At 34.8% G+C, this 26,095-nt stretch overlaps 1 protein-coding gene across 1 annotated transcript in view; it reads right to left on the bottom strand.

Annotated features, from left to right (window-relative positions):
- The window catches only part of LOC129223292 (synaptotagmin-15-like), a 54,057-nt gene extending 45,105 nt beyond the window's left edge, over window positions 1–8,952 (bottom strand). Inside the window, exon 1 of the mRNA XM_054857857.1 lies at window positions 8,919–8,952. Coding sequence (XP_054713832.1) covers window positions 8,919–8,952 — 34 coding nt within the window. The remainder of the gene's footprint in view (window positions 1–8,918) is intronic.
- Window positions 8,953–26,095: the final 17,143 nt, after the last annotated feature.

The following is a 26,095-nucleotide window of genomic DNA, read 5'->3' as shown; positions in this document are numbered from 1 at the left end:
AAGGGTTCCCTGTGGCGCCTCTTGCAGACAAAATGGGTGACGTCCAATCAAAAATAAACAAACTTTGAAACATTGACATTGATTGGTGGATGCATGAGCTGCATCGGTTTAACACAGAAAAGTCAAAAATTATCAAGGCCCGTGTAATGTATCCTATTTTCCCCCTCTTGACCTTGACTTTTCAGTATGGAAAACAGAAACTGATTTAGTTTATGGCAGATTAACCGTCAGTGATTCGTAAATTAATGATGATCTGTGGTTCGTCTCAAGACGTGTTGAGGCGCCAAGACAGAGATTCATGAGATCTTTGTCTTTGGTGGAAGGAAGAGTTTTCTTGTCTTTTTTGGGGAAAGCAGAGAGGAGAACTGTGAGTGACGGTAGGGTAGCAAGCTGTGCTACTCGCGAGCTCACAAAAAAAAAAAAAAAAATCCATATTTTGTAGTGTAAAAAAAATGCATAAAGTGTGTTGTGGTCTTAGTAAAAGGTACTTTTGTCTGTGATTTTGGTGTGTTTTTTGTTCGGCTATAGAGGTGGAAGACCTACGTCCTTCACCAGGATATCACAGCTAAAATAATCTTTCATCACGATATCCCACCCGTAAGCGTAAGCGGAAATTTAGTGTGGGGCCATGCTTTGAACTACCTAACTTTACACCCTTTCATGCACTTATTTTATAATATTTGACAACAAAAGAATGCGTAGAAGACACAATCTTCCTATCTGTCTTTATAATATCAGGTAGCGCATCAGGTATGGCTTGTAGCTTAATAATATCCATCAAGGAAGATCAAACTGCGGGAAAAGGTTGTTGTTGCTGCGCCTTGTACCAGGTAGGCTTACAATTTGGGGTTACAACTCCTTCACTTTTCCAACTGTACTGTAATTTGGTGTAAAGTTTCAGTTCCACAGTACTCGCGTGTCATAAGGACCGTTTATACACTGTAAAAAAAATCCGGAAACGTTTCTGAGTATATCGTGCAGCTGTGGTTCATGAAAAGTTTCAAAAACGTTTTCTGAGTATTTCGGAATCCTCTTTCTGTAATGTCCAGAAACGTGTCTGAGTATTTCGGAATCCTCTTTCTGTAATTTTCAGAAACGTTTCTGAGTATTTCGGAATCCTCTTTCCGTAATTTCCAGAAATGTTTCTGAGTATTCTGTGCAGCTGTGGTTCATGAAAGTTTCGAAAACGTTTCCGAGTATTTCGGAATTCTCCAAACAATTTTCAAAAACGTTTCCGAGAATTTCGGAATCCTTTTTCCGTGATTTTTTCTAAAATATAATTCTTTATTATAGTATTGCATACCATATCAGTTTCAATTCTTTCATATCTAAGAGCAATAATACAAGCAATTTTAGAATCATTCGTGGATTTTTTTTTTTTTTTTTTGAATTTCTAATGACAAATAGCATGGTTAACAGCATAACATATGCACAGTTATAAATTTTTGAAAAATTATGAAATAATCTAGTAGTTTCATTCCTAATCACAAAATCGTCGGGGAATTGGAGTGGGGGGTACCTTCTGAAAAGTGGGGATTGTTTGTTAAACAATCTTAAACTTCAGTTTTTCTCTCAATATTTTCAAGACAAAACTATCAACATATTGTATTTTTAATGCAGAACTTAAAAACATATCTTGTATCAAACTTGATAGCTTTTATCTTCAGATAAAATTTGACAGGACTTACCTACCCTTCGCGTTTCTAAATTCGTTCACCTCAAGTCAATTTCTCTGACGAACAAAGTGTACCGAAAAGTACCAACGGAGAAATTGATGAATTTAAATATGACACCAAGTCCCCCTGCTGGAACCATTCGGGTTGATTCTTCTGTTCTTGCCCTTTTCCAGCTCATCACAAATATAAATACTTATTCAAAATAGGTTACTGATTTTATTTTTACAGTGTGCGCAAAATGCATTATATATTTTATTTATTAAAACATTGAACTCTATTACATGATTATTCCATTTTATATATACGAGAATACCCCCCCCCCCCAACATAAGAGTGATGGTGCACCCATAAAATGCTATGAAGCGCCCACCCCCCTTGAAAAAGTAACATCATATACATTATAAATCAAAGTATCATATAAATTATAAGTCAAATACTTTAATATGGTGTAAAAATACAAAATTATTCTATTAAGTCTTTTTTTTGCTTTTGGTAAAATTGAGGCTCGTAAAACGAAAAAAAATGAAGACACTTTTAAATACATATATGTATCTATTTGTTAAATAAATTAATACACATTTAACTAATTTAAAGCGTTTCGCTAATACAAATATTTAAAGAGATATCGTCATTTAGATAATACTGAAGCACTATGTTCCTAATTACAAGAGATAGTTTTTTTTTTTTACTTCATACAATCTAGCTACACTGTTTACAAGAAAATGAAAACATGCAACCTTAAAGACGAACTATCAAACCTGACAATTTGCATATTATAACATTTAATTCATAATGCTTGATACATAAATGTTCAGCCAAATATTAACTGAGATTGACACATAAAAACAAAGTACACAATAACACATATTTAAATTTTTTTATAATCTTCAATTCATAAATTTTACAGAATAAAACTAGACACACTTGCACTTTAAATATGTGTTCTATGTAATGTAAAATATTTTCAAATTGCAATAGTTCACAACGAAAAAATGATACTGAAGAAAATAGTTTTTTTTTTTTAACGAGATTTATATGAACTAAATCTCTTTAAAGTAATAGAGTTGCAAAGTGACTTACCTATTCGTCGGTGGTGGTCTTTTGCAGGCTTTGGTCACCAAAAAGGTGATTTTTATGACAGAATAAAATTCTGCCAACAAAAATTACCCATTTGGTATAGAAAGAAGAAAAGTATCCAAAAAAAAGTAAATTACCTACACAAGTTATGCGACGCAATGAATTTAGATGGCGTCCTCTCGGCAGTTATTTGGTTTTTAATTTCAGTTTGTATTCCTTCCGCGAGCATGCGTCGAGAATTCGCACTGCGTACTTAAAAATAAGTGACATAGCTTCAAATTTAATCTCATGACGATACATATGCAAGAAAATATAAGACTTTAAAATTATCTTCAGTGAATTCATGCGAGGAACAAAACTTCTACTAATCCCCTTGATAAGTGTTACTTCGCATACATGAGTCAGCACTTGTTTTCATTGCGTGCTTTCGAAAGTTTCAGTTTAGATTTGCTGCTGGACTATAAAATTGCCGTGTGAGCTGCGCATGCGTCGACTATTACTTTCTTGCTAAACGGGAAACGTTTTTGATTATAGCAGAAAACTGCGGAGGGCGTACGAATCTGTGTATTACGGAAAACATTTTTGTATATTCAGCAGAGTTTTCCCAGATTTTTTACAGTGTAGGGTAGGCAACTATTCATAGAACAGCAACACATGCACACAAAGAAAGGACAAGAACAATAGAGAGAAAGTATACGCCTTGCCCGAGCTGGGATTCGAACCCGGGACCTCACCATCGCTTCTCTGACCACGAGACAAGGCGGGCACGGAAATGGGTAATGTTTTAGAAAAATCATGGATTGAGCTCGTTTTGATAATTACTAAAATCCTGATTTTCGCTTCACAAAATAAACTAACTTGCAGTATGAAGCTTTATTTCAGGGATCCCTTGCTGCCTTTCAGTCGTGTAACCCAAGTATGATCCCTAGCATGGGAAGTACTTAACCACTTCTCCCGCGGCATGTAGTTATGCACGGTTACTAATATACTTTAAGCTGGAAGATGGGAAATTCGGGGGAAAAGTGTTAAGTTATAATTTATTAAATCGTACCTATTTTTTTTTAAACGAGCTGATGTGTGCATCACATGACTTCCTTTTACTCCAATTTACTGTCATTTTCCTATTATTGGTAGTTTTAATATGATTCAATAGTTTACTCTAAATATCACCAAAAGTGGCCAAATTGAAACCAAATTTAAAAAAAAAAAAATCGCCAAATTTGTCGCCAAGACCAAAAGAATGGCGATATATTGTCAAGTATCCGCCAAATTATAGCACCACTTGAGTTTACATCGAAATTAACAATGATTCCCCTCCCCTCCAAAAGGGGGCAAAAGACCCCCTTTGGAGCATACGAACGCAACCAAAAGAGAAGGTGCACAACTAGACCCCACTAGGAGTCCACGTACCAAATTTCAACTTTCTAGGACATTCCGTTCTTGAGTTATGCGACATACATACACACATACATACGTGTCGTACATACAGACGTCACGAGAAAACAGTCTACGTAATTAACTCGGGGATCGTCCAAATGGATATTTCGGGTGTCTGTACGTTCCTAGGCACATATCCACGTGTGGTTGAAAAAAAAAAAAAAAAAAAAACTCAACATTCATTTGGGAGTGAGTAAAAGGGAAATTAAGGCTGATTTTTGGGTGAAAATTTTTCGCGAATACAATGTTTCCTTTTTTGTAAAAGGAAGTAAAAAGTTAAATGTGAAAATTTTCCGACCATATTCGAGTTGTATTTAATTAAAGTATCGAGTCAAGTAACCCAAGTATGATCCCTAGCATGGGAAGTACTTAACCACTTCTCCCACGGCATGTAGTTATACACGGTTACTCCTATACTTTAAGCTGGAATGTGGGAAATTGTAGGAGAAAGTGTCAAGTTATATAATTTATTAAATCGTACCTAATAAAAAAAAAAAGGTTAATGTGAACTTTTTCCGACCATATTCGTGTTGTATTAGACCATATTCGGATTGTATTAAACTAAAATATCGGTAGGACAGGAGTGTATCCAGACGGATAGGTCCTGGGAGGTTCATGAGCCTCCTTACGTGGCTTAATATAGCATAAAACTGCATTGTTCGGATTTTCTTCCTTCCTTTTGAAACAATCGTCAAAGAATTTCAAAAATTGCTCTTCGATCCCCGCCCTCTTCCGAAAATGACTCCCTCCAAAACCTAAAGTTTGTTCCAAGCAACCTTTTTTCAGCTAGAGTCTAGCACACCCCCTATTTTTTTTTTAGACTTACTACTAGTATTATGCTGTAAAAGGTCTAGCTTCGTACTCAAATTTTAAGAGGGCGTTCAATGGCCCCTTCATTTAACATTACCCTTAGCATAGAAAATGCCACAAATTTAGAAACATTTAATTTCTCCAGTTGTTTCTTTGTAAATAATTATTTCATTGCAATGTATATGCTTATTACTCGCACATATAAAATGTGTAGCATTGTTTTTCAGTTCAATGTATCTTTTTAACATCCCTCACCATACGTTTGAAGTTTGGGGGAGGGGGCTGAGCACCCTCTTTTAGTTGAAATAGGAAGTTAAAATTCTTCCAGTTTATTGCTATCCACAAGTCTAAAAATATTGAGGGGTGTCCTGTTATCTAGGAGAAACGTTTTTTTTTTTTTACATTTATTTTTGAACCACCCCATCGAAGCTGGATCCGTTATCGAGATAGAAGGAGAGAAAGTTAACAAAAATCATATTGGAAATAACTGATTGTTAATTATTCAACACCATTTCTTTTTCTGGAAAGAATGCATTAGACTTACTCTCAAAACTCGATTCAAAAATATCCCCCCCCCCCAATACTTGCAACCGAAATATTCATTCTTCAAGCACACCATCTCGTAAAATCCATTTGTCATTTTAAACATTCATTCTGGAATCTCCCATTACATCTTTCCGCATTAACTAACAATTAAAATTAGCGGATTATTCACGAAATCCCCCGAAATCGGTTGCAACATAATTCGATGCCATTTTAAAATTTATTCAAAGTCAGCTCAAGCAAAGAAAGTTAAAACACAGTTGATGAATTAAGAAAATTCGGGATCACGCATAAGATCCCAGGAGGCTCTTTCATCAGAACTCACGAACAGAGTTTTAAGTAATCTATTTCCACGGCAACGGTGGCAACAGTTAGCACGCATGAGCGTCATTCGACTTCCCCAGAGTGCTTTTGCATTCCGGATTTTAAAGCTCACTGTCTTAAGAGGGTTTTAAGTTTTAAAGCTACGTTTTATAGTTATGTCCGCATTTGATATTCGATTCTGCGTAACCAACCTACGCATTTTTTGCGAACGCTTTCCACATAAATAAAGTTCATTAAAAGGTATAAAGCTATATAGTGCTAGTAATGGGAGGTATTGGTGCCATTTTTGCAAACCCGGTTGTTGTTTTCTTTTTTAACTAGAGTTTTTCCGGAACTGAAAGTCTAATCTTTCAAAATGCACAAATTTATAGCCGAAGTATTCGCATCGAGAACTTCATCTAGTAGAAAGTATGTAGGCATCCCTCGTATAAACAAGGAACTTGCACATCACATTTCCTAAATTACGCGGTGATGTGGTGAGGTATAAAAGATGAATTGAATACTACACGGCTCTGATGCATCGTGATTTTTAAAAGATGAAATTTGTCAAACAATAAATAAAAAAATGCAGCAATAAAATGGGGTCGTTTCCAAAATTTTAAATGTATTTTTTCTGAAAGAGCATGCTTAAAAACATTGGACCTGACCATTCTTTAAATATTTTTTTTAAGTTTAATATTTTTAAAAAATTACTTAAATCGGTGCGCTTTCAAAGTTTATGTTTCAGCCCGATGACATCACAAATGATGAAATGCCATTCAATGTTGCCATTCACAGACCAAAATATTTAATTCGCATCTTTACTCACGTGTATTGGCAACGATAGGGTTGATAGCAAGCGTAGAGCGCAATTTTAATTCACTGCTCGATTATCATAATGTGGAAACGTAGTAGAAAGAAGTGGCAAAGTGCATCATTTGTGACGTCATCAAGACCACGCCTTATTTGAAAAATCGGACATTTAAAAAAATTAATTAAAAAAAATTGTTGGGGAAAATAAAAGTATTTTCTTGGTCCATGTTTTTTTTTTTTTTGCTCATTCTATCCATTTTAATGACTAAAAGTAGTACTTTTGACTAAAGGAAACAACCCCATTGCAATATATTCGCTGTTGTTGCTCAGGCGGACTTACTTTTACTGCTGCAAGAAAATTTCTGATTTCCTTTTTGACAGTTACGTTTTATTCTCTGTAAAGGAAGTTGATCAAGTTTTTCTTGTTGCTTTTACCTTTAGTTATTTATTTTCATGAAAGTAGGTAGCGTGTTTCGTAATTTTTTTTTTTTTTTTAATTGAAACGAAGTTTCAGTTATTATAAAATTGTTATACCTCGAAGACTTGACGTTGATGTAACACGGTATAACATTTCTTTGATTTAAAATAATTTAAAGTTTGTAGAACACGGTTTCAAACATGGTTTCGATACAACACGGTACATATTGTCCTAGCTTATGTAATGTGCAATGCGTAAAAATAAATAAAATAATAATGTAAATAAATAAATTAAATAGTTTCGTGTAACACGGTTTCGATATAGCACGGTGCGAATTTAGCGTGTTAGACGAGGGACACCTGTACTAAGCATAATGGGGTTGTTTCCTTCAGTCAAAAGTAATACTTTTAGTCGGTGAAATTGATGGAATAAGCGAAAAAAAATAACATGGACCAAGAAAATACTTTTATTTTCCCAACAGTTATTTTTAAATTAATTTTTTTAAATGTCCGCTTTTTCTATCAAGGCGTGGTCTTGATGACGTCACAAATGATGCTCTTTGGCGCATCTTTCCACAGCATTTCCACGCTATGATAATCAAGAAGCGAATTAAAATTACGCTCTACGCTTGCTACCAACCATATCGTTGCCACTACACGTGAGAAAAGATGCGAATTAAATACTTTGCTCTGTGAATGGCAACACAGAATGGCATTTCATCATTTGTGATGTCATCGGACAGAAGCATAAACATAGAAAGCGCGCCGATTTAAGTAATTTTTTTAAAATATTAAACGAAAACAAATCATTTTAAAAATAGTTAGATCTTACGTCTTTAAGCATGTTCTTTCAGAAAAAAATGCTTTTAAAATTTTGGAAACGACAACATTACAAGGTTAAAGAATCAACAAAAATTCAGGAGTTTCCTCCTCTTACCCCGATTGAACCTTAAGGAAGCATTATTACACCACTCATCGCCAAGTTTATGCATGTTCCAGTATTCTTTTTTTTTTTTTTTTAATTTTAAGTGTCAGTGTGTTTTTCTTTCTCCCAGATTACAATTGAAAAAAAAAGAATTTCATGAAAAATGTACGTTTGTTTTTGAAAATACGTCAATGATCTTGGTTAAGTATTTCTCTTCAAATACCTATTCGTTCGTTTTGAAAAAGAAATGTGTGGGGGGGGGGGCGTAAAAAATGCATTTTTATTAATTAGTTAATTCTTTTTAAAGTTTAAAGGTGGTTAGATAAAATGTCTTTCTTATTTGTGTAATAATATAAGTAAAAGTAATAAATATTAAAAAGTAATTTTTTTTTTCAATAATATGTGTAATAATATAAGTAAAAGTAATAAATATTAAAAAGTAATTTTTTTTTCTTTCAATAATATCGATACTCACTGGCGCCAACTTATGTTTTTTTTTTTTTTTTTAAAGGAAGAAAGGGGGCGAGGAGCGATAGGTTCCGTCAACGTCTAGAGGGGGCGATGGGATCAAAAAGGTTGGGAACGACTGAACTAAACCATTTTGCCGATTGGCTTACTGTTTAATCCAAGTCATTCGCTTGAGCGTTTACTGTTTTTTTTTTTCCGTAAAACAAAAAATAAAAAACTTGAAATTTGTGACTTTCTATCTTCTCCCTGTCAGATTCTAAATAATTATATTTGTGCTTCTAATTTTTCCGTGCTTGCAACGCCTTTAGAAAACCTTGCAAATCAAAATTACATTTTTCTAGCATACATAAATTGAGACCACAGGCTAAAGAGATTGTAGCTCTAGTCTGTGTTTTGGAATTTCAGGTTTCGGTATTGCCATCTATCGATAGTAATTGGAGTTCATTTACAGGTAACGCTGCGCGAAATGGCTAACTCCACCATGTCTTCTAACTGCCTGTTGAACAAGCAGACGACTCAGAAATACTTGAGCCTACCCCAGCCCGACGACCAGATCCAGGTGATGTACGTGTGGATCGACGGAACCGGAGAACAGTTGCGAGCCAAAACCAGGACCGTGAACTTTGTACTTAAAACAGCCGAAGGTAAGTTTCACTGTGACTGTAGCTTGCACTGAAAAATATTTAGTGGTACAGTTGAACTCCAGGGACCTCCGTGGCTCTATGGTAGAAGCTTCGTCTCTAGGTCGGAGGAGCTTCTCCCCCCCCCCCCAAAAAAAAGGACAAAAGACCCCTTCAGAAACACCCGAATGCAACCAAAAAGAAAGGTGCACAACTAGACCCCACTAGGAGTCTACGTACCAAATTTCAACTTTCTAGGGCATACCGTTCTTGAGTTATGCGACATACGCTCATCTGCACATACGCACATACGTACGTACAGACGTCACGAGAAAACTCGTTGTAATTAACTCGGGAAACGTTAAAATGGATATTTCGAGCGTCTACACGTTCTTAGGCACTTATCCAGGTGTTGTCGAGTCGAAAAAAAAAACTCAACATTCATTCGGGGGTGAGCAAAATGGAAATGAAGGTCGATTTTTGAGTGAAAATTTTTTCGCGAATACAATACTTCCCTTTTTGTAAAAGGAAGTAAGAAAAGAACGTTACCAAAAATAAAAAACAATGTTTCAAAGAAAAATCTCGCTTCAATTAAAAACTGTACTATTCTTTTTTTATATACATATACTGACGAAAAATGTAACTAAAACGTTTGTAAAAATTGCTTGAGGCTTTCACGGCCGGCGTCAATATGAAGAAATAACGTCTCCGGTATTATTGGCCGTGATCTTAAGGGAAAAGACGGCCAATAAGGCCGGAAACGTTATTTCTACATAAGACGTTTATCTTTGTAAAAACAATAATAAAACAGAAAATAATCGAAATTGGACGTAAAAGTATGCATGCCTGCACAAAAACATAACAGACATGTTTTGCGCTCTCATGGAACTCCTTCATCAGTGCAAAAAATTGTGAACTTGAGTGCTGCAATCATTTCGTGCGGTTATACTTCAATCAACATTCATCAATTCTGTAAAAGTTGTTTTTCCGCTACCTAAGCGCCGATGCAAGGTAAGCAACTTTCTTGCTGCACTATTTTGTTAATGTGAGTTATTACTGCAACTACGACGAACATTTTTGAGAAACGAAATTTATATAAGGAAATGCAATTCTCACGTTAAAACATCTTCAAGACTGTGGAGGAAACAATCAACTTAATAACTTGTAAACTCTAACTCCATTAACTGCCAAATTAAAGACATTTGAAAAAAAAAGTTATCCGATAGTAAACATTTTCGACGCAGATTCTCTTCAGTAAAATCATAAAAACTGTTAGTTTTCATAAATAAAGTCCAGTACTGACAAAGAAAACTCATTTTAAAACAAAACACTTCCAGGTTTTTTTAAAAAAATGTATTTTTGTTTTGATCCTTGTCCCATCAAGTATTTCTTCCCTTACTTCATTGGACAGCGATCAAAAAAAAAAAAAATTAATTTGAATTTTTGGCATCTTGGAATTCAAATTATGTTTTTTGCAATCACGAGCGTGTGTGTTTGTGTAGTCGCATGTGTGTGTTTGTGTAGGCGCATGTGTGTGGGTGCGTAAGTGTATGTATGCATGTGTGTGAGTGAGTGTTGTGTACGCGCGTGTGCGTGTAGGCGTTTGTGTGTGTGTGTAGGCGTTCGTGTGTGTGTGTGTGTATGTAGGCATGTGTGTTTGTGTCTGTGTGCAGGCATGAGTGTGTGTAGGAATGTGTGAAGTCGTGTGCTTGTGTGTGAGCGTGCGTGTGTGTAGGACATGGACGCCTCCGACTAGGAAAAGCTCAGGACCGGGGGACAGCCGCGCCTGGAGGACGGCCGGCGGTGGTGCTGCAGAGGCCCTGGTCCAAGCTGAAAAAAGAACCGGAACATCAAGGACGGTCAAGTGAGAACAATAAGCAATCGTGATTGCTCAAAAAAAAAAAAAAAAAAAACCGGTTAAAACAATACCACGCCAGCTTAATATACTATATTTGTTTATTACGCTCCACTAGCGCAGTCAGAATTTAACATAGGGGGTTGAGAGTTTGGTCGTTACAGTCCTCATATGGAGAAAACTATTATACAAGAATTGGCAATATATGTGTGTGTGTGTGTGTTAAAACTAAAGTTTTGTGTGTTAAAACTAAAGTTATTTTGGTGAGAGGGAGGGGGAGGTTGACCCTCAAAAACCTTCTTACGACAACCCTAGGGGTATTTCTTTTCACACACGTCATTTTAAGTTTCCGATATTGGCGTCACCACCATGCCTTAAAAACTTGATGAAATGAGAATTAAAATAAACTAATCATGCATAAATCTTTTAGGTTTTTTGTAAAAATAAATTTTCTTCAGTGCAAGGTTTTTTAAACATCCGATTTATCTGATATCAAGCATAAAAGAGAGAGCAAAAAATAATCAAATGCATGAATAAATGGAAAATAAATTTAATTAAACTTTTAAAAGATGAATCTACTAAATGAAAAATGATCAAAAATGCGCTTTGTGTTAAATATGAGGTAAGTATCAGTACCCGCGCGGCGATGCCCGTGCTAAAAATTTAAAAAAAGTCCTTTGAACAAAAAAAAAAAAAAAAAAAAAAAATCCACGCCCCCCCTCACGCCCCTCTCTGATGTGAAATGTTCATTTTGATTCAACTAAAATGCATACACACCTTTTCAAAAAACCCCATAAAGTCTCTTTGGAATTTAAAACTGTTCGGCATAACTTATAAAAGGATAGCCGCCTGCGGCGACCAGCTGGTTCGCCTTTCTATGCAAGCTGCTCCAAAGGAGGGGGGGGGGGAGTGTACCCTCAATGCCCATTTTGTCGGAAAATAACAAAAAGCACGTCCACTTTCATGTGAATGCATTGTTTTCTCTAAGTCGGGGGGGGGGGCATTGATCACCCGTTGTAGTTCCGTAAATGCAGGCCTATTTTACTGACCATCTACCTATATCGACCCCTATTTATCTATCCTTCTATCTATACGATCTATCCATATCTTCCTTTGATGGTAATTAACAATCTTTTTCTACGGATATAAAACAAAAATCATGCTAAAAACCGCGCGTTTTATTTATTTGATTAAAACAGCTCCCTCCCCCCCCCCAAAAAAAAACCTCTCTGTTCCCCGTAGTGTTCAAAAGATTTAAAAAAAAAACTTACTGCTTTTATTGAATCAAATTCACACAAGTATGTAACGTTAAATAACAACAGTAATACGTCGGAGGGGGCGGGGGGGAGAAATGAATAAAATTCCTAAATTGAAATAAAAGAAGAAGCTCGAAAGCAAGCGCAGAAGTTGGATCACGTGACCATGACGTCATTTTCGTGACGTAATGACCATCCTAAATTGGAGATTGAAAATAACTTTGGCTATGCTTGGAAGTCGTGCCGTGCTCCGCATTAAAACAATCGTAAAAAAATAATTATTGTGTTGTTTTTGAATTTTTGAAAAATTTTTCCTTCTGAAAAAGGTGAAATGAGTTTACTATTACATAGCTAAATTTCAGAAAAGAGGGCTTTATACTTTTTGCGGGATGAGTTTAGAAAAAATTAAACCCAGGAAAAAATGCGAAATAAAGGTTTTTTTTTTTTCAAAAATTCATAAAGAACACAAAAATTACTCTATCTGCAAAAACTTCTTTTTCATCATACTTAAAAATAATTTTCCTACATTTTAGTACAGAAAATATTTTTCTGGTGTAATTGGTTCGGGGTCTGTGGGGTAAAAAGCACTAAAAACTGCTAAAAATCACATAAAACATTAAATATTTTTTTATAACATTCTTATTTTTTCTAATTAAAATATCAATGTAAGTTATAGCCTATATAGCTTTCCTCAATAAATAGAAAAATGGAAAAAGAATTTTTTAATTCGATCCAGTAGTTCCTGAGATTGGCGCGTTCAAACAAACAAACTCTTCAGCTTTATATTATTAGTATAGAATAGATTGAAAAAATAAAAAAATAAAAGCACAATAAAATAGTTTTTCTTGACAGTTTGTGCTTTCTTTACGATGCTTTTTTCATTGAACCAACTGTCAAGTTTTTCTGTTAACAACGTTTCGGTGTGTTCCAAATTATTGGTACCTTCTCTCTTTCCGCTGACTTGTACCTAAAAGGTTTAATAACAAAAGCTCAAAAAATCTATTCACCATCACTGGTATGGGAATAACAACCAGAAGTGTGAAGTAGAAAAGTGTAAAATTAACGAAGTGATGTGTGCATCACATGACTTCCTTTTACTCCAATTTAATGTCATTTCTCCATTACTGGCAATTTTAATGGGATTCAGTAGCTAACTCTCTAAATATCACCAACAATGGCCAAATTGAAACCAGATTTTAAAAAAAATTGCCAAATTTGTCGCCAGGTCGGTGACAAAACTTGGCGACCAAAAGAATGACGATAATTCGCCAAGTGTCCGCCAAATTATAACACCACTTGAGTTTACATCGAAATTTACAATGATGTCCCTCCAAAAAGGGGAAAAAGATCCCTTTAGAAACACCCGAACGCAACCAAAATAAGAGGTGCACAACTAGACCCCACTAGCAGTCTACGTACCAAATTTCAACTTTCTAGGACTTACCGTTCTTGAATTATGCGACATACATACGCACATCCCCACATCCGCACATATATACATACATACGTACATACAGACGTCACGAGAAAACTCGTTGTAATTAACCCGGCAATCGTCAAAATGGATATTTTGCGTGTCTATACGTTCTTAAGCACTTATCCACGTGTGAGGTGAGTAAAATGGAAATGAAGGTCGATTTTTGAGTGAAATTTTTTTCGCGGATACAATACTTCATTTTTTGTAAAAGGAAGTAATACTCACCATCACTTGGTATGGGAGGAACAACGAGAAGTGTGAAGTATAGAAGTGTAAAATTAAAAATGTGTCTAAATTTTAAGTCTATCAACTGTCGCATTTAAGACATTGGAACAAAAGAAAAACGACAACTAAAATTTTTCAACGCAGATTTTTTTTAGTAAAATCATAACTGGAAATTCTTTTGCAAAAAACTGCTCTTCTTCGTTTAATTACTTCCTAATTGCATTATGTAAACAATCACCTTTTCTTTAAAAGGTGTCGCTTTTTATTTCGCGTGAATTTTAAAAAGAACTCCGTAATTCCAACTCCTATTAAATTTCTTTGCCATTCTTCAGATGATGCACGTTTTGAAAAGCTTTTCCGTGTGAAAAAAATAATTATTCGTGATGTTAATTAATTTCTATTCTGGTTTACTTAAGTGAAAAGAAAAACATGAAACTGGATTACGCAGTTGCGTACTTCCGTGTATTCGTCTTCTGGTGTGAAAGTTAAATTGAATGGCTCTTAAAAAAAGTTTTAACGCAATATGTTTTCCAAGGTGTAAATAAAGCTTTAAAAAGGTAAATGGTAAATACAATCTAAACGAGCTGATGTGTGCCTCACATGAGTTCCTTTTACTCCAATTTCATGTCATTTCTCCATTATTGACAATTTTAATGTGATTCCATAGTTTACTCTCTAAATATCAACAACAGTGGCTATATTAAAATCAGATTTAAAAAAAAAATCGCCAACTTTGTCGCCAAGTGTGTGACAAAACTTCTATCAACCATATCGTTGCCAGTACACGTGAGTAAAGATGCGAATTAAATACTGCGCTCTGCGAATGGCAACAGTGAATAGCAGTTCATCATGATGTCATCGTCAGAAGCGTAAACTATGAAATCGCACCGATTAAAGTAATTTTTTTAAAATATTAAACTTCGTACAGTTATTTAAAAAATTGTTAAATCTCATGTTTTTAAGCATGCTCTTTCAGAAAAACATACTTTTAAAATTTTGGAAACGACCCCATTGATATTTGTGAAAGGAATGTTTATAGCTTTGTGAACATAAGTGAAACTTTCACGAAAATCGTTAAAATTATTTTACATAGGGTCTGGTGGGGTAAAGTGGTCATAAAATCGTAGGTTTTCAACTTAAGTGGATATTAAATAAAATAAATTCTTTAAACACTTAAACTATTTTTGTTGTTATTTTACATTGCATTATTAAAGAACACAATACATAGAATTTCAGGGAAAAAAATACTGATTTAAGTAGTTTTATAACAGTTTCATTTCCCTATGTATTTATGACCACTTTACCCCATGGGGTGGGGGAAAGTGGTCATAGCATGGGGTAAAGTGGTCATAGTTAAGAATAGATGCAAAACCGTTACAAATAACCGTAATATTTGAATATTTCGGTTATTTTTATAGTTACAAGTATATGCACGAGTATATGTGGGTATACATAAGAATGCATACGTGATTACCTACAGTATACGTGTCTACAAGAGTATATACGCGTATAAACGAACATCATATGCGTGTATGCACTTGTATCTCGAGTATATACATGCATATCTGAGTATATGCGTGTACAGTAGACATATATACGAATATATAGGTATACATACATACATATACGGGTATACACGAGTTATTTCGAGGATACATCCAGTGCGTGTTTGTACATGCCTACTCACGTACATACATATGGAAGCAACGAGCATACACGTATGTTTACGTGTAAACACGATTATGTACCAGTATAGACGTATATACGTACATTTACGTGTATATCAGTACATGTAAGTATACTCGAGTATATCTCCTAATACACATGTATGCTTACAGAGTGAATCCAAGCTCTGGGGCAAAGATCAAAGGGGTGTGAGAAGGGAGGATACGAAGCAAAGAATCATAATGAACTTATGGTCGCTGACGCGCTACATGCACACTAAGCCAGAAACTGATGGATGCAAAACAGGTCACAAATTTGTTACACAAAGATGATTTTACCTGACCAGCTGGTGGCGTGATGGTTAGGCGCTGGCCTTGTACGTCTGTGGAATCGGGTTCTGACCTGGGGATGCCGGTCGGTGGATTTTCGAGATGCAGAAACTCATCAGCTCTCATGTAGTATGATTATGCGGCATGTAAAAGATCTGTATGATATTCGTTTTGATTAGAATTTCTTTGGCAAAATCAAATTCCTACTGCAATTTCGCATCAAAGAGAGCCCAGGTGCCTCCCCCTGGTGGAAACTGGGCGTCAAAAAAACTGTGTCATACATCAGCGTCTTAATGGTGACACATGAAAGACTGATGCATTGTAGGGCAGCGCACTAGGTCTGGTTATGGCCCAGACGCCTCTTCAGGTAGGACTCTTATACAGCCCCACTGGGGAAAAAAAGATGATTTTAACCAACATTTTAGTTTTTAAGAATTATTTAGAGCAGATGTTAAAGTTACGGCCCGTAGTAGCTCTAATACACGCATCGCAACAAAGGCACAACGACTGTTGAAACAATTTTCAAAAGTCTCATTATTGCAGCAGAGAATGCTTTGTTATTGCGACGCATGTACTCGTATTACAGCAGTCGGCCACAAATTTCATCAATCACTTTAACACTTTCTTAAGACCTAAAATTTTGTGTAAAATTGTCTTTGTGTAATAAATTTGTGACCTGTTTTTCTTCCTTTAGGTTCTGATTTTGTGTGCATGTAGCGCGTCAGCGTTGAGTTTGTGAATATATGTTTCTTATGATTTTTGCTTCTTCTACTCCCCTCTTACATCTTTTAAGAATTTGCCCAAGAGTTTAAACTCACCCTATATACATGTATATCATGTGCTTGTGTGTAAGTGTCTGCTCGAGTTTCGAGTACGTACGCGTACATACGTCTACCTGAGTATATAAGTGTTCGTATATGTACGAGTATAAGCGGGTATATACGTGTATCGATAGTCGAATGTATATCTTTACAGACAAAAAATACTTGCAGTTACCCATATACTACGCGTTTATTGGTGCATTTATGTTAATACGTATATATACGAGCCTACACGAGTATATGAGTATGCATACGCATATACTCGTATATTTAACCCTGTTTACTGTAAAAACAATACATATTGAGTCAAATTAATATTTCATTTATGTCTACCTCATACTTAAAGTTTAAGTGACGTTAAAAGGACAATATTCGTTAAGCCTAATATTATGACCACTTTACCCCATCTTACTTAAATTGTTCTAAAAAATTAACCAAAATAGATTCAGCTAACTGCTAATGAGTAAGAGTTCTTGAGACATGTAGAAAGCTTCCTGTGCAGTCAATCTGTTCATAATTCTAACAAACAAAGTTTTCCAAGAAAGTTAAAAGAGGTGTTTAGATTTTGAAATTTTTCATATTCACACAAAATATTTTATTTTACCAAATAAAATTTTGCTAGTTGTGAAATTTTGTATTCAAAATGTAGTTTTTAACTGCCCTATCGTAAAATAAAATTTTCACATTCATTCGAACATTTATTTCCAAGCTATAGCCATTTATTTGAAGTATGACCACTTTACCCCATTGACCACTTTCCCCCACCAGACCCTATTAAGTAAACAAAATGCAAAAAAATTCCCGCTTATCCCATGCTCTTAACGATGAAGGTTATTAAAAAATGTTTTTCGTTTCTTTAATTTGTTGGTGTTCCCTAAAAATGCATGGGTGATCGAATTTTTATTCAAACTTGTCATCTAAAGCATGCCTTTAATGTGACAAAAGTTACAGATCAATTAGTCTCTTATTTCTCGAGAAATTTGTAAAAATGTAACTTTTTATAAGTGTTGCAGTTTTTGAGCAATCACGATTGCTTATTGCTTTCAATTGACTGTTTTGGCGTGCTATCATTTTATTTTCCCGCCATCACCCTCTGCAGCATCACCGTCAACCGGCTCCTCACGATGCTGCTCCTATAGCGAAAGCCGTCTCCAGGTTGCATCCATGTGCTACACACACGCGCATACATACGCAGCTACACACACATACACTCACAAACACATTCACACCACCACATACACACACATAACTACCCACACATTCATGCCTGCACACAGACACAAACACACATGCCTACACACACATACACATACCCCCCCACACACACACAAACACTCATACACACAACTATCAACATTCATGCATGCACACAGACATAAGCACACATGCCTACACATACCCCCTACACACAAACACATACCCCCCACCAGGGCCGTGTCCAAGGGGAGGGTTTTAGGGGTTAAACCCCTCCCATTGGGGGAGAATAATGATAAAAGCAATATGAAGAAAATGATATTTAACTTAGTTATAGTGTTAATGTTTATGCCAGTGCTCTTTTTTTAAGTCATTTTCTTTGATTTTTTTTCAGCAATTTACGAGTGCCCACTCTTCACCAACTGAAATTATATTTTAGAAAACCAGTTGCAAAAGAACCACTGAATAGACTGACAATACAAAACATCCAATGGGAATATTTTTTGGTATACAGCATGTTAAAAAATATATATATTTGTGCGAAATTTTTAATACCTTTTGCAATATGCAGTGTAGTTAACAGATAAAAAGGCTTGTTTCTGAAGAAGCTGTAAAACAACATTCTATCCACTAGCGCAGCCGGAATTTGGGGAAATAGGGGAGGGGTCACAAACATCCCTACATGTATATAATACTATACTTGTTATCTCTTCCTAGGAATAGTAATGCGCTTTAAAATCAATGGCTCTGGCCCCTAAAGTACTCCATTGCTTGATTATAACCGTAAAACAGGAATGAATTATTTGGTACAAGAGGTGTTTTCATGCCACTGCGAGAAATGATTTTTAAAAGATCTTTGAAACCCCTCCCTTTGTGAAATCCTGGACACGGGTCTGCCCCCCACACACACACAAACACACACGCCTACATACACGCACACACTCGTGATTGCGAAAAACATCATTTGAATTCAAGATGACAAAATTCAAATTAACTTAATTTTATTTATTATTATTTTTTTTTTAAATCAGCCACTGTATTTTTTTTTCTTCTGCCAAGAAATGTAAAAAAAAAATGACGTCTTAAATGAAATTTGAAGTACATTTCTCCCTTGTTTTGATATTGACAAAAGTAAGGGATTGATTTTTTGATTTAATTGAGATTTCATAGCACTTTCTTTTTAATCTAAAAGGAAGACCTGGAAACCATTTCATTTGAAAGAAGAAAGTTAAAAGGTTATTTGGTTCGCCTGTATATTTACAAATAATGGATGATGAATTTCTCGCCAATTTTCTATGTTTCGGTGAATTTGAAGGAAAAAAAACGTTTTCTGCAAAAAATATGATTAAAAAAAATGTCTTCGAAGTTTTTCTTCAAATATTTTCTATTTTTTATTGAGTTAGTATTTTTCAAATCGCCGAATAAAAATGAAAACTTAGATATTTGTACATATTCTTTTGAAAAAAATTTGAAAACTGACCAAGAATATTTTGAGTTTTAGCGATTTAAAGCAAACTTATTAAAAAAATTAAATTTTAATTTTTTTTAAAAGTATTTTTGACATGATTTTGTTCATCTATTTGAATGGTGAATCAGTGCAAAAAATTTCAAAACTCCGAAGTTTTTAATTAAAATTTTTTCAAAATGTGTCCCGGACCACCTTAAGAGATGTATTTATTTCTAGTGCTAAAAAAAGTGTATTTAAACTATTTTGGAACCTAAGCCAGTTGAGAGATCTAGCTCACGTTAAAAAGTTATACACGGGAAAAGTTGGCTCGTTAAGTTTCTGTGCGAACAGTAATATGCTTTTTAAAAACACATATTAGCGAATATATTTTACGTATATGTTATTCATAAAATCTATCTGAGTTAATGAACTACTTTTCTACGTAGATCTCTTTGCATTAATCAGTTTTATTTTTGACACGATCAGCAAAAAGAAAAAAAAAACTTTAGATTAATTGTTAGCAGAATCTAATGCGAAAATAGCTTGTGCTTTACAAGCAATTTAAAAGCAACCGAAAGCTCCAAGTAATTCTTTAGTTAATGGTACTTCATAAACTCCTTCCTGTAAGCAAATTGCCTGTTTCAGTTTTTTTGAACAAATTCTATTTAATCCAGTTATTCTATTCGCTGAAAACTGGATGGAAGCAGTAGAAGTTTTCTCCGCACTTGGCGATTCATGAAATTAATGAATAAGTTGCAGAGATGAAATCCGCTAAAATACTTTTTAATAAAAAATCGATTTAATTACGTTAAGCCTAAATAGTTCATGAAATTCGAAAGAAATTTAACGATCAATTTTAGAGTTGCAAACGATTTTTTTATTTTGAAAAAAAATTAGTTTTTTAATGAAATTGTAATTTATTATGAATGTGACGTTTAATATTTTGTCGTTTGGAAATATTTTTCTATTTTTTTAAGGAAATAGCTTTTAAAATTTATCTTTTAACGATTGTAATCATTTTCTTATTTTTAACTTAAAACTTTAGCTCTCGGGGAAATAATGTGAACAACATGAGATAATTCATTCCAAACTCAATTTTTGAATTAAAAATGTTCCAAAAGAATTATCCGGCTATTATTAATATCTGTCGGAAATAAATTGAAACTCTTTGACTGTACTCAGATACTTTTCGTTCTGAAATTCACAACTTTTATGCTTTGGTAAAACTGTCCTTACCAGCCCCGAAACACGTGTCTGCAATACGTTTGCGCTTATAATGTCGTTTCGATCATTTTTGCCGTAAAAAATGTATTAAAGTCAAAAAACGCAGCAAACTACAGTAGTTCCTTTACATTCAATTTTTTTCTGGCTGCTTTAAAATTTACCTAAATACAAAGATATTAAGATCAGCTTCAATTTTTGAGCACAGTAATCAAGAAATCATATTACTTATTTTATTTCATAGTTCTTAGTGCGAACCAAGTTTATAGGAATAGTCTTTAGATATAAAAATAATTTTTTGATATATATTTTAAGATTTTTCGTTTTGAAACTTATTTGAGGTAAAACTTTTGGAAATTTAGAACATTAACCTGTTACCTATCTGTATTAAAAAAAAAAAAAAAATGAATTTCGTTTTCCTATACATAAATGTATTGCGCAAAACGAGAGTATAACTTATATTTACAATTATCTGCTTTAAATATTTCAAGCTTGGGAAATTTTAAAATAACGTTTTATTGCGCGAAACTTTTAGATATGTGTTTTTTTTTTTTTTTTTTTTTTTTTAAATTTTACTTTTCTGCACAAAGGTATTAGTTTATTTCTTACTAGTGGTACCCGCACGGCTTCGCCCGTAATAGCAAATTAAAAGGTCTTTTGGTTCGCCTGTATATTTACAAATGATGTGTAGTGAATTTTCTCGCCAATTGGCTTGTGCCCACGTTACGGTTCCACGTTATGATAATTTCGTATCTCGCCAATTGGCTTGTGCCCATGTTACGGTTCCACGTTATGATAATTTCGTAATTTATTCGTCCATCTTATGATAGTTTTTTTCTTAAAATTGGAATAGAAAAAGAACAAAATCGAATTTTCGAAAAATCGCTTCGAGGTGCACACCCCCATGCTACATACTAACTTTGTGCCAAATTTCATGATAATCGGCCAAACGGTCTAGGCGCTATGCGCGTCACAGACATCCTACAGACATCCTACAGACATCCAGACATCCTCCGGACAGAGAGACTTTCTGCTTTATTATTAGTAAAGATTTCAAGTTCGTTTGATCGAATGTAAAAGCAATTTGAAGAAGCGTAGTGAAAAAAAAAAGAAAGAAAGAAAACTTTTAAAAACGCATTTAAACTGAAGACTTACTTGACTTCAATTAAAAAAACGAGCTGATGTGTGCATCACATGACTTCCTTTTACTCCAATTTAATGTCATTTTTCTCATTATTGGCAATTTGAATGTGATTCAATAGTTTACTCTCTAAATATCAACAACAGTGGCCAAATTGAAACCAGATTAAAAAATAAATAAATAAATGAATGGCGATATATCGCCAAGTGTCCGCCAAATTATAACACCACTTGAGTTTACATCGAAATTAAAAATGATTTCCCCCCAAAAAGGAGGAAAACACCCCTTTAGAAACAGCCGAATGCAACCAAAAGGGGAGGTGCACAACTAGACCCCACTAGGAGTCTATGTACCGAATTTCAATTTTCTAGGACATACCGCTCTTGAGTTATGCGACATACATACGCACATGCATAACATACGTAAATACAGACGTCACGAGAAAACTCGTTGTAATTAACTCAAAAAATGGTTATTTCGCGTGTCTATACATTCTTAGGCACTTATCCACGTGTGGTCAAGTCGGAAAACAAAACTCGACATTCATTCGGGCGTGAGTAAAATGGAAATTAAGGTCGATTTTTGAGTGAATTTTTTTTCGCGAATACAATACTTCCTTTTTTTTTATAAAAGAAGTAAAAAAGCTCAAAAACCTCCTTATTTTGAAAAGTTTAAAACGCCCAAAATCAAAATATATACTTCTTTAAGCTTAGTCTTGAGATTAAAGTGTAAAATTTATTAACTTAAATATTTTTAAAATTACTATTTTCTTTCATTGTTTTTGGCGACAGTTAAAAAGCGAAAGCATTTTCACTTCATAATAGCTATTATTCTTAGTTGAATTTGGCAACCGGGTGTAAAACGCAAGCATTATGATAGAGAATGCAAGTTAAGAAATATTCTTATTTAATTAGTAAAAATTATAATTTAAAAAGGTAATGAACGGAATTTTTTCATCCAAGAAGTCACAAACTTTTCTTTAAACAAGTTGTTAATTACCTTTTAAAACTATTACTTTGTAATGAAATATATGATAGCTGTCACGTGCGGAATAAACTATCGGCTTTTTTTGGGGGGGAGGGGGGATATTTTTCAACGGTTTAAATTATCATTTCTCAGCAAACTGTAGATAAGTTTCCTTTACATTGGAACCCTAGCTTCCAAAACCTAGAACTTGGTCGCACAATTACAACCAATTAACCAATTCATACAGCAAATGATAAGAGATTGATTTAGATGTTTCGCATCTGACACATGCAAATGAATTAAATTTTAAATTACAAAATTAGTTAATAAAATATAGCTATGTTAAAACTATTTTCTGTGACAAATGTAAAGATTTAAAAAGTGCTTCCTGATTAAATTAAAATACTGCGGTCTATAACAAAATTTTGATAAAATGGTGTCTTCAGTCAAAAGTACTATCTTTTTGTCACTGAAATTGATAGAATAAGCAAAAAAAAAAAAAAAAAAAATGCAGCGTGGAAAAAAACTTTTCCAACGCTTTCATTTTTCCAACGCTTGATTTTATATTAGTTTTTTAAAACGTCCAATTTTGAAAAAAAAAGGCGTGATCTTTATGACATCACATATGAAGTCCTTTGGCGCATCTTTGTACCGCGTTTCCACGTAATGATAATTAAGAAGCGAGTTAAAATTGCGCTCTCCGCTTGCTATCAACCCTATCGTTGCCAATACACGTGAGTAAAGATGCGAATGGAATATTTTGCTCTTTGAAAATGGCGACACAGAGTGGCATTTCATCATGTGTAATGTCACCGGCAGAAGCGTAAACAATAAAAGCGCACACATTAAGTAATTTTTTAAAAATATTAAACTTGAACAAATTACTTAAAAAATGGTCAGACGCTATGTTTTTAAGCATGCTCTTTCAGAAAAAAATACTTTTAAAATTTGGGAAACGACCCCATTATAGAGTCTGATTGTCTGTACGCGACGGTGGAATGGCCTTGCTATGCATGATATTCGAAGTGACTAAAATAAGAACTGCAAACAAATGTATAAACAGGTCCATTATTTAGAGTAGTCAGGAGGGAGAAATTGCTTACCTAACTTTGAGAAATCGATGCATTTCCCATATATATGAGGTAGTGAGAAGCAAAGGGATGCAAGTGGCAAAATTAAAAATATGGAGATAACCTGCACAGATAGTAGGGGACACAGACTCTTACTTGATATTAATATAAATTAAGTGTATATCCTTTGCAGCCCCTCCCCCTCCCCTTCTGGAAAATTTTGAAATGGCGGGCCCGGGTATGAACCATGTATATGGGTAAAGGTGTGTTTTTATGACAATGCCGTAACTTCATGAATAATTCGTCAAATCCTCATATAAATGATAGCCGATGATCGAGTAACCCGCGTGTTTCAACAATGAAACTCCCGCCACGGCATGATAATTTGCTAATATTGGTAGAGTTTAACATGCAGGGAAAGGCTTTATTGTGACAAGGCTGAACTCGATCCGTCACTCAACTGTTTTACTAGTAAGACTGTGTCATTTCAGGGGAATGAAGAAACGAAGAAGTGGTCAACAGTGAACGCTACCTTCTGAATTTTAGGGCTAATCCACTGTAGTTAGGGTTAAAATGTCAACCATCAAAATATCACCAAACATACAATGACTTCGTTCAAATGTAGAAGCAATTTTCACCCGTCATACCTTGACGGGCGACTTTCTAGTTTCATAAGAAATGCATCATTTTAAAGATTTTTTTTCCTTCGCTTTCACCGAAAAAGAAAGGATTTTCGATTTTTCAAAAAAAAAAAAAGGATCATCCTGTTCTTTTTTAAATACGCATTGCTTTAATGTATAACGAACCACGAGTGAAGCCTCATAGCTCACTTGCTTAGAGTATCGTGCAAAAACGAGAAGATTGTGGATTCTATCCCACCATGGGTTTTGCCACTTTTAAATGTCTTTTTCCTCGCAATAGGTAGTTTCGATCCATATTACCAAGAATCTATATCTAAATGTCATTGCAAGATTCTGAACCGCAGTTGTACTGTTGCATTAAAATCAGGACAAAAACCACAGTATAATGAATAATATTTCTTAAGTTTTTTGAGATATCACGATTGCTTATTGTCCTCACTTGACCGTTTTTGGCGTCTGGTTCCTTTTTCAGCTTGGACCAGCAGCACCACCGCCCACCGTCCTCTGCCGGCGCAGCTCCTCTGGTCCAGAGCTATCCGCTTCTCCTGGTCGGAGGCGTCCATGTCCTACACACACTCACACATGTACACACACACGCCTACGTGCATACACACAGGTCTACGCACACACCCAAGCCTACACACACACACACAACTATGCACACGTAATCGCCCAGGAGGAGGGGCAGGCTTGGGGGGGGGGCAGAAGCTGTTTCTTGAAACAATAACGCCAATGAGTAGAGTCCTGTCGCAGTTCGTGATTGCGAAAAACATAATTAGAATTCAGAATTTCAGAATTCAAATTAATTTTCTTTTTTTTTGAGGGAGGGGGGGGCAGTGGCGGATCCAACCGATTGTTTTGGGAGGGGCCATAAGAAATTTTTGAACAAACTCCGAACTCCCCAGACATTTTACTAAAATGAAGTTTTAAAAACTCAATTTTCGGGGTATCGAGACATTAGGTGAGTTGGTGGATTTAGGAATCTCCCTCGAAAATGTTTCAAAACTTAAATTTCCGGGTAATTTTTGAAAATTGGGAAACTAAAAACCCATTTTGTCTATTTTTTAAGAAGTACGGAAAAAGTTCAGGTTTCGGGCGCTAGCCCCAAAATACTTTTTGAAAATAAAGCTTAAAAACCAAAATATTCTGTCATACATTGAGAAGTATAGAAGAGGGGAGGTGCTCTTCTAGCTCTACAACTGTCCAGCCTAAAAATGCATCTTTAGGTAATGTTTGCTTACATTAAATGAAGTGTAAAGGTGATTAGAATCCTTCCTTCCTGGAAAAATTTTGCCTTTGAGGCTTTAAAAATTCGATTTTTAACTATATTTATACATATTTTAGAAAAGGATGGAAGATTCGTGAGCTCCTCCAAAAACCTCCTTTTAAAGCCATCATCACGATATAAACTAGGGAGGGAGGAGGCTTATCAAAAATCGTTTGTAATTGAAGTCCCAAAAAATTTCATTTCAGTTTCTTTTAAGCAAGTTAAGTGATAAGGGCTGGATAAGTTAGTTTCCGTTGACATTTTTTCCAAAAAAAAAAAGACTTAAAATGCAATTTTTTGCTACACATCAAGGCATTTGTGAAAGGGCATGGAAAAAGGGGGTTCTCCCCCTAGTTTCGAAATTAAAGCCATAAAAACGAAAATGTAGACTCTCTTTGGTTTTGTGAACAATAGGTATACCCTGAGAACAA

The sequence above is a fragment of the Uloborus diversus genome, chromosome 5 (genome assembly GCF_026930045.1).
Source record: "Uloborus diversus isolate 005 chromosome 5, Udiv.v.3.1, whole genome shotgun sequence".
NCBI lineage: Eukaryota > Metazoa > Arthropoda > Arachnida > Araneae > Uloboridae > Uloborus > Uloborus diversus.
The sequence above is the reverse complement of the archived record's forward strand: the minus strand, read 5'-3'. Positions and strand labels throughout refer to the sequence as shown.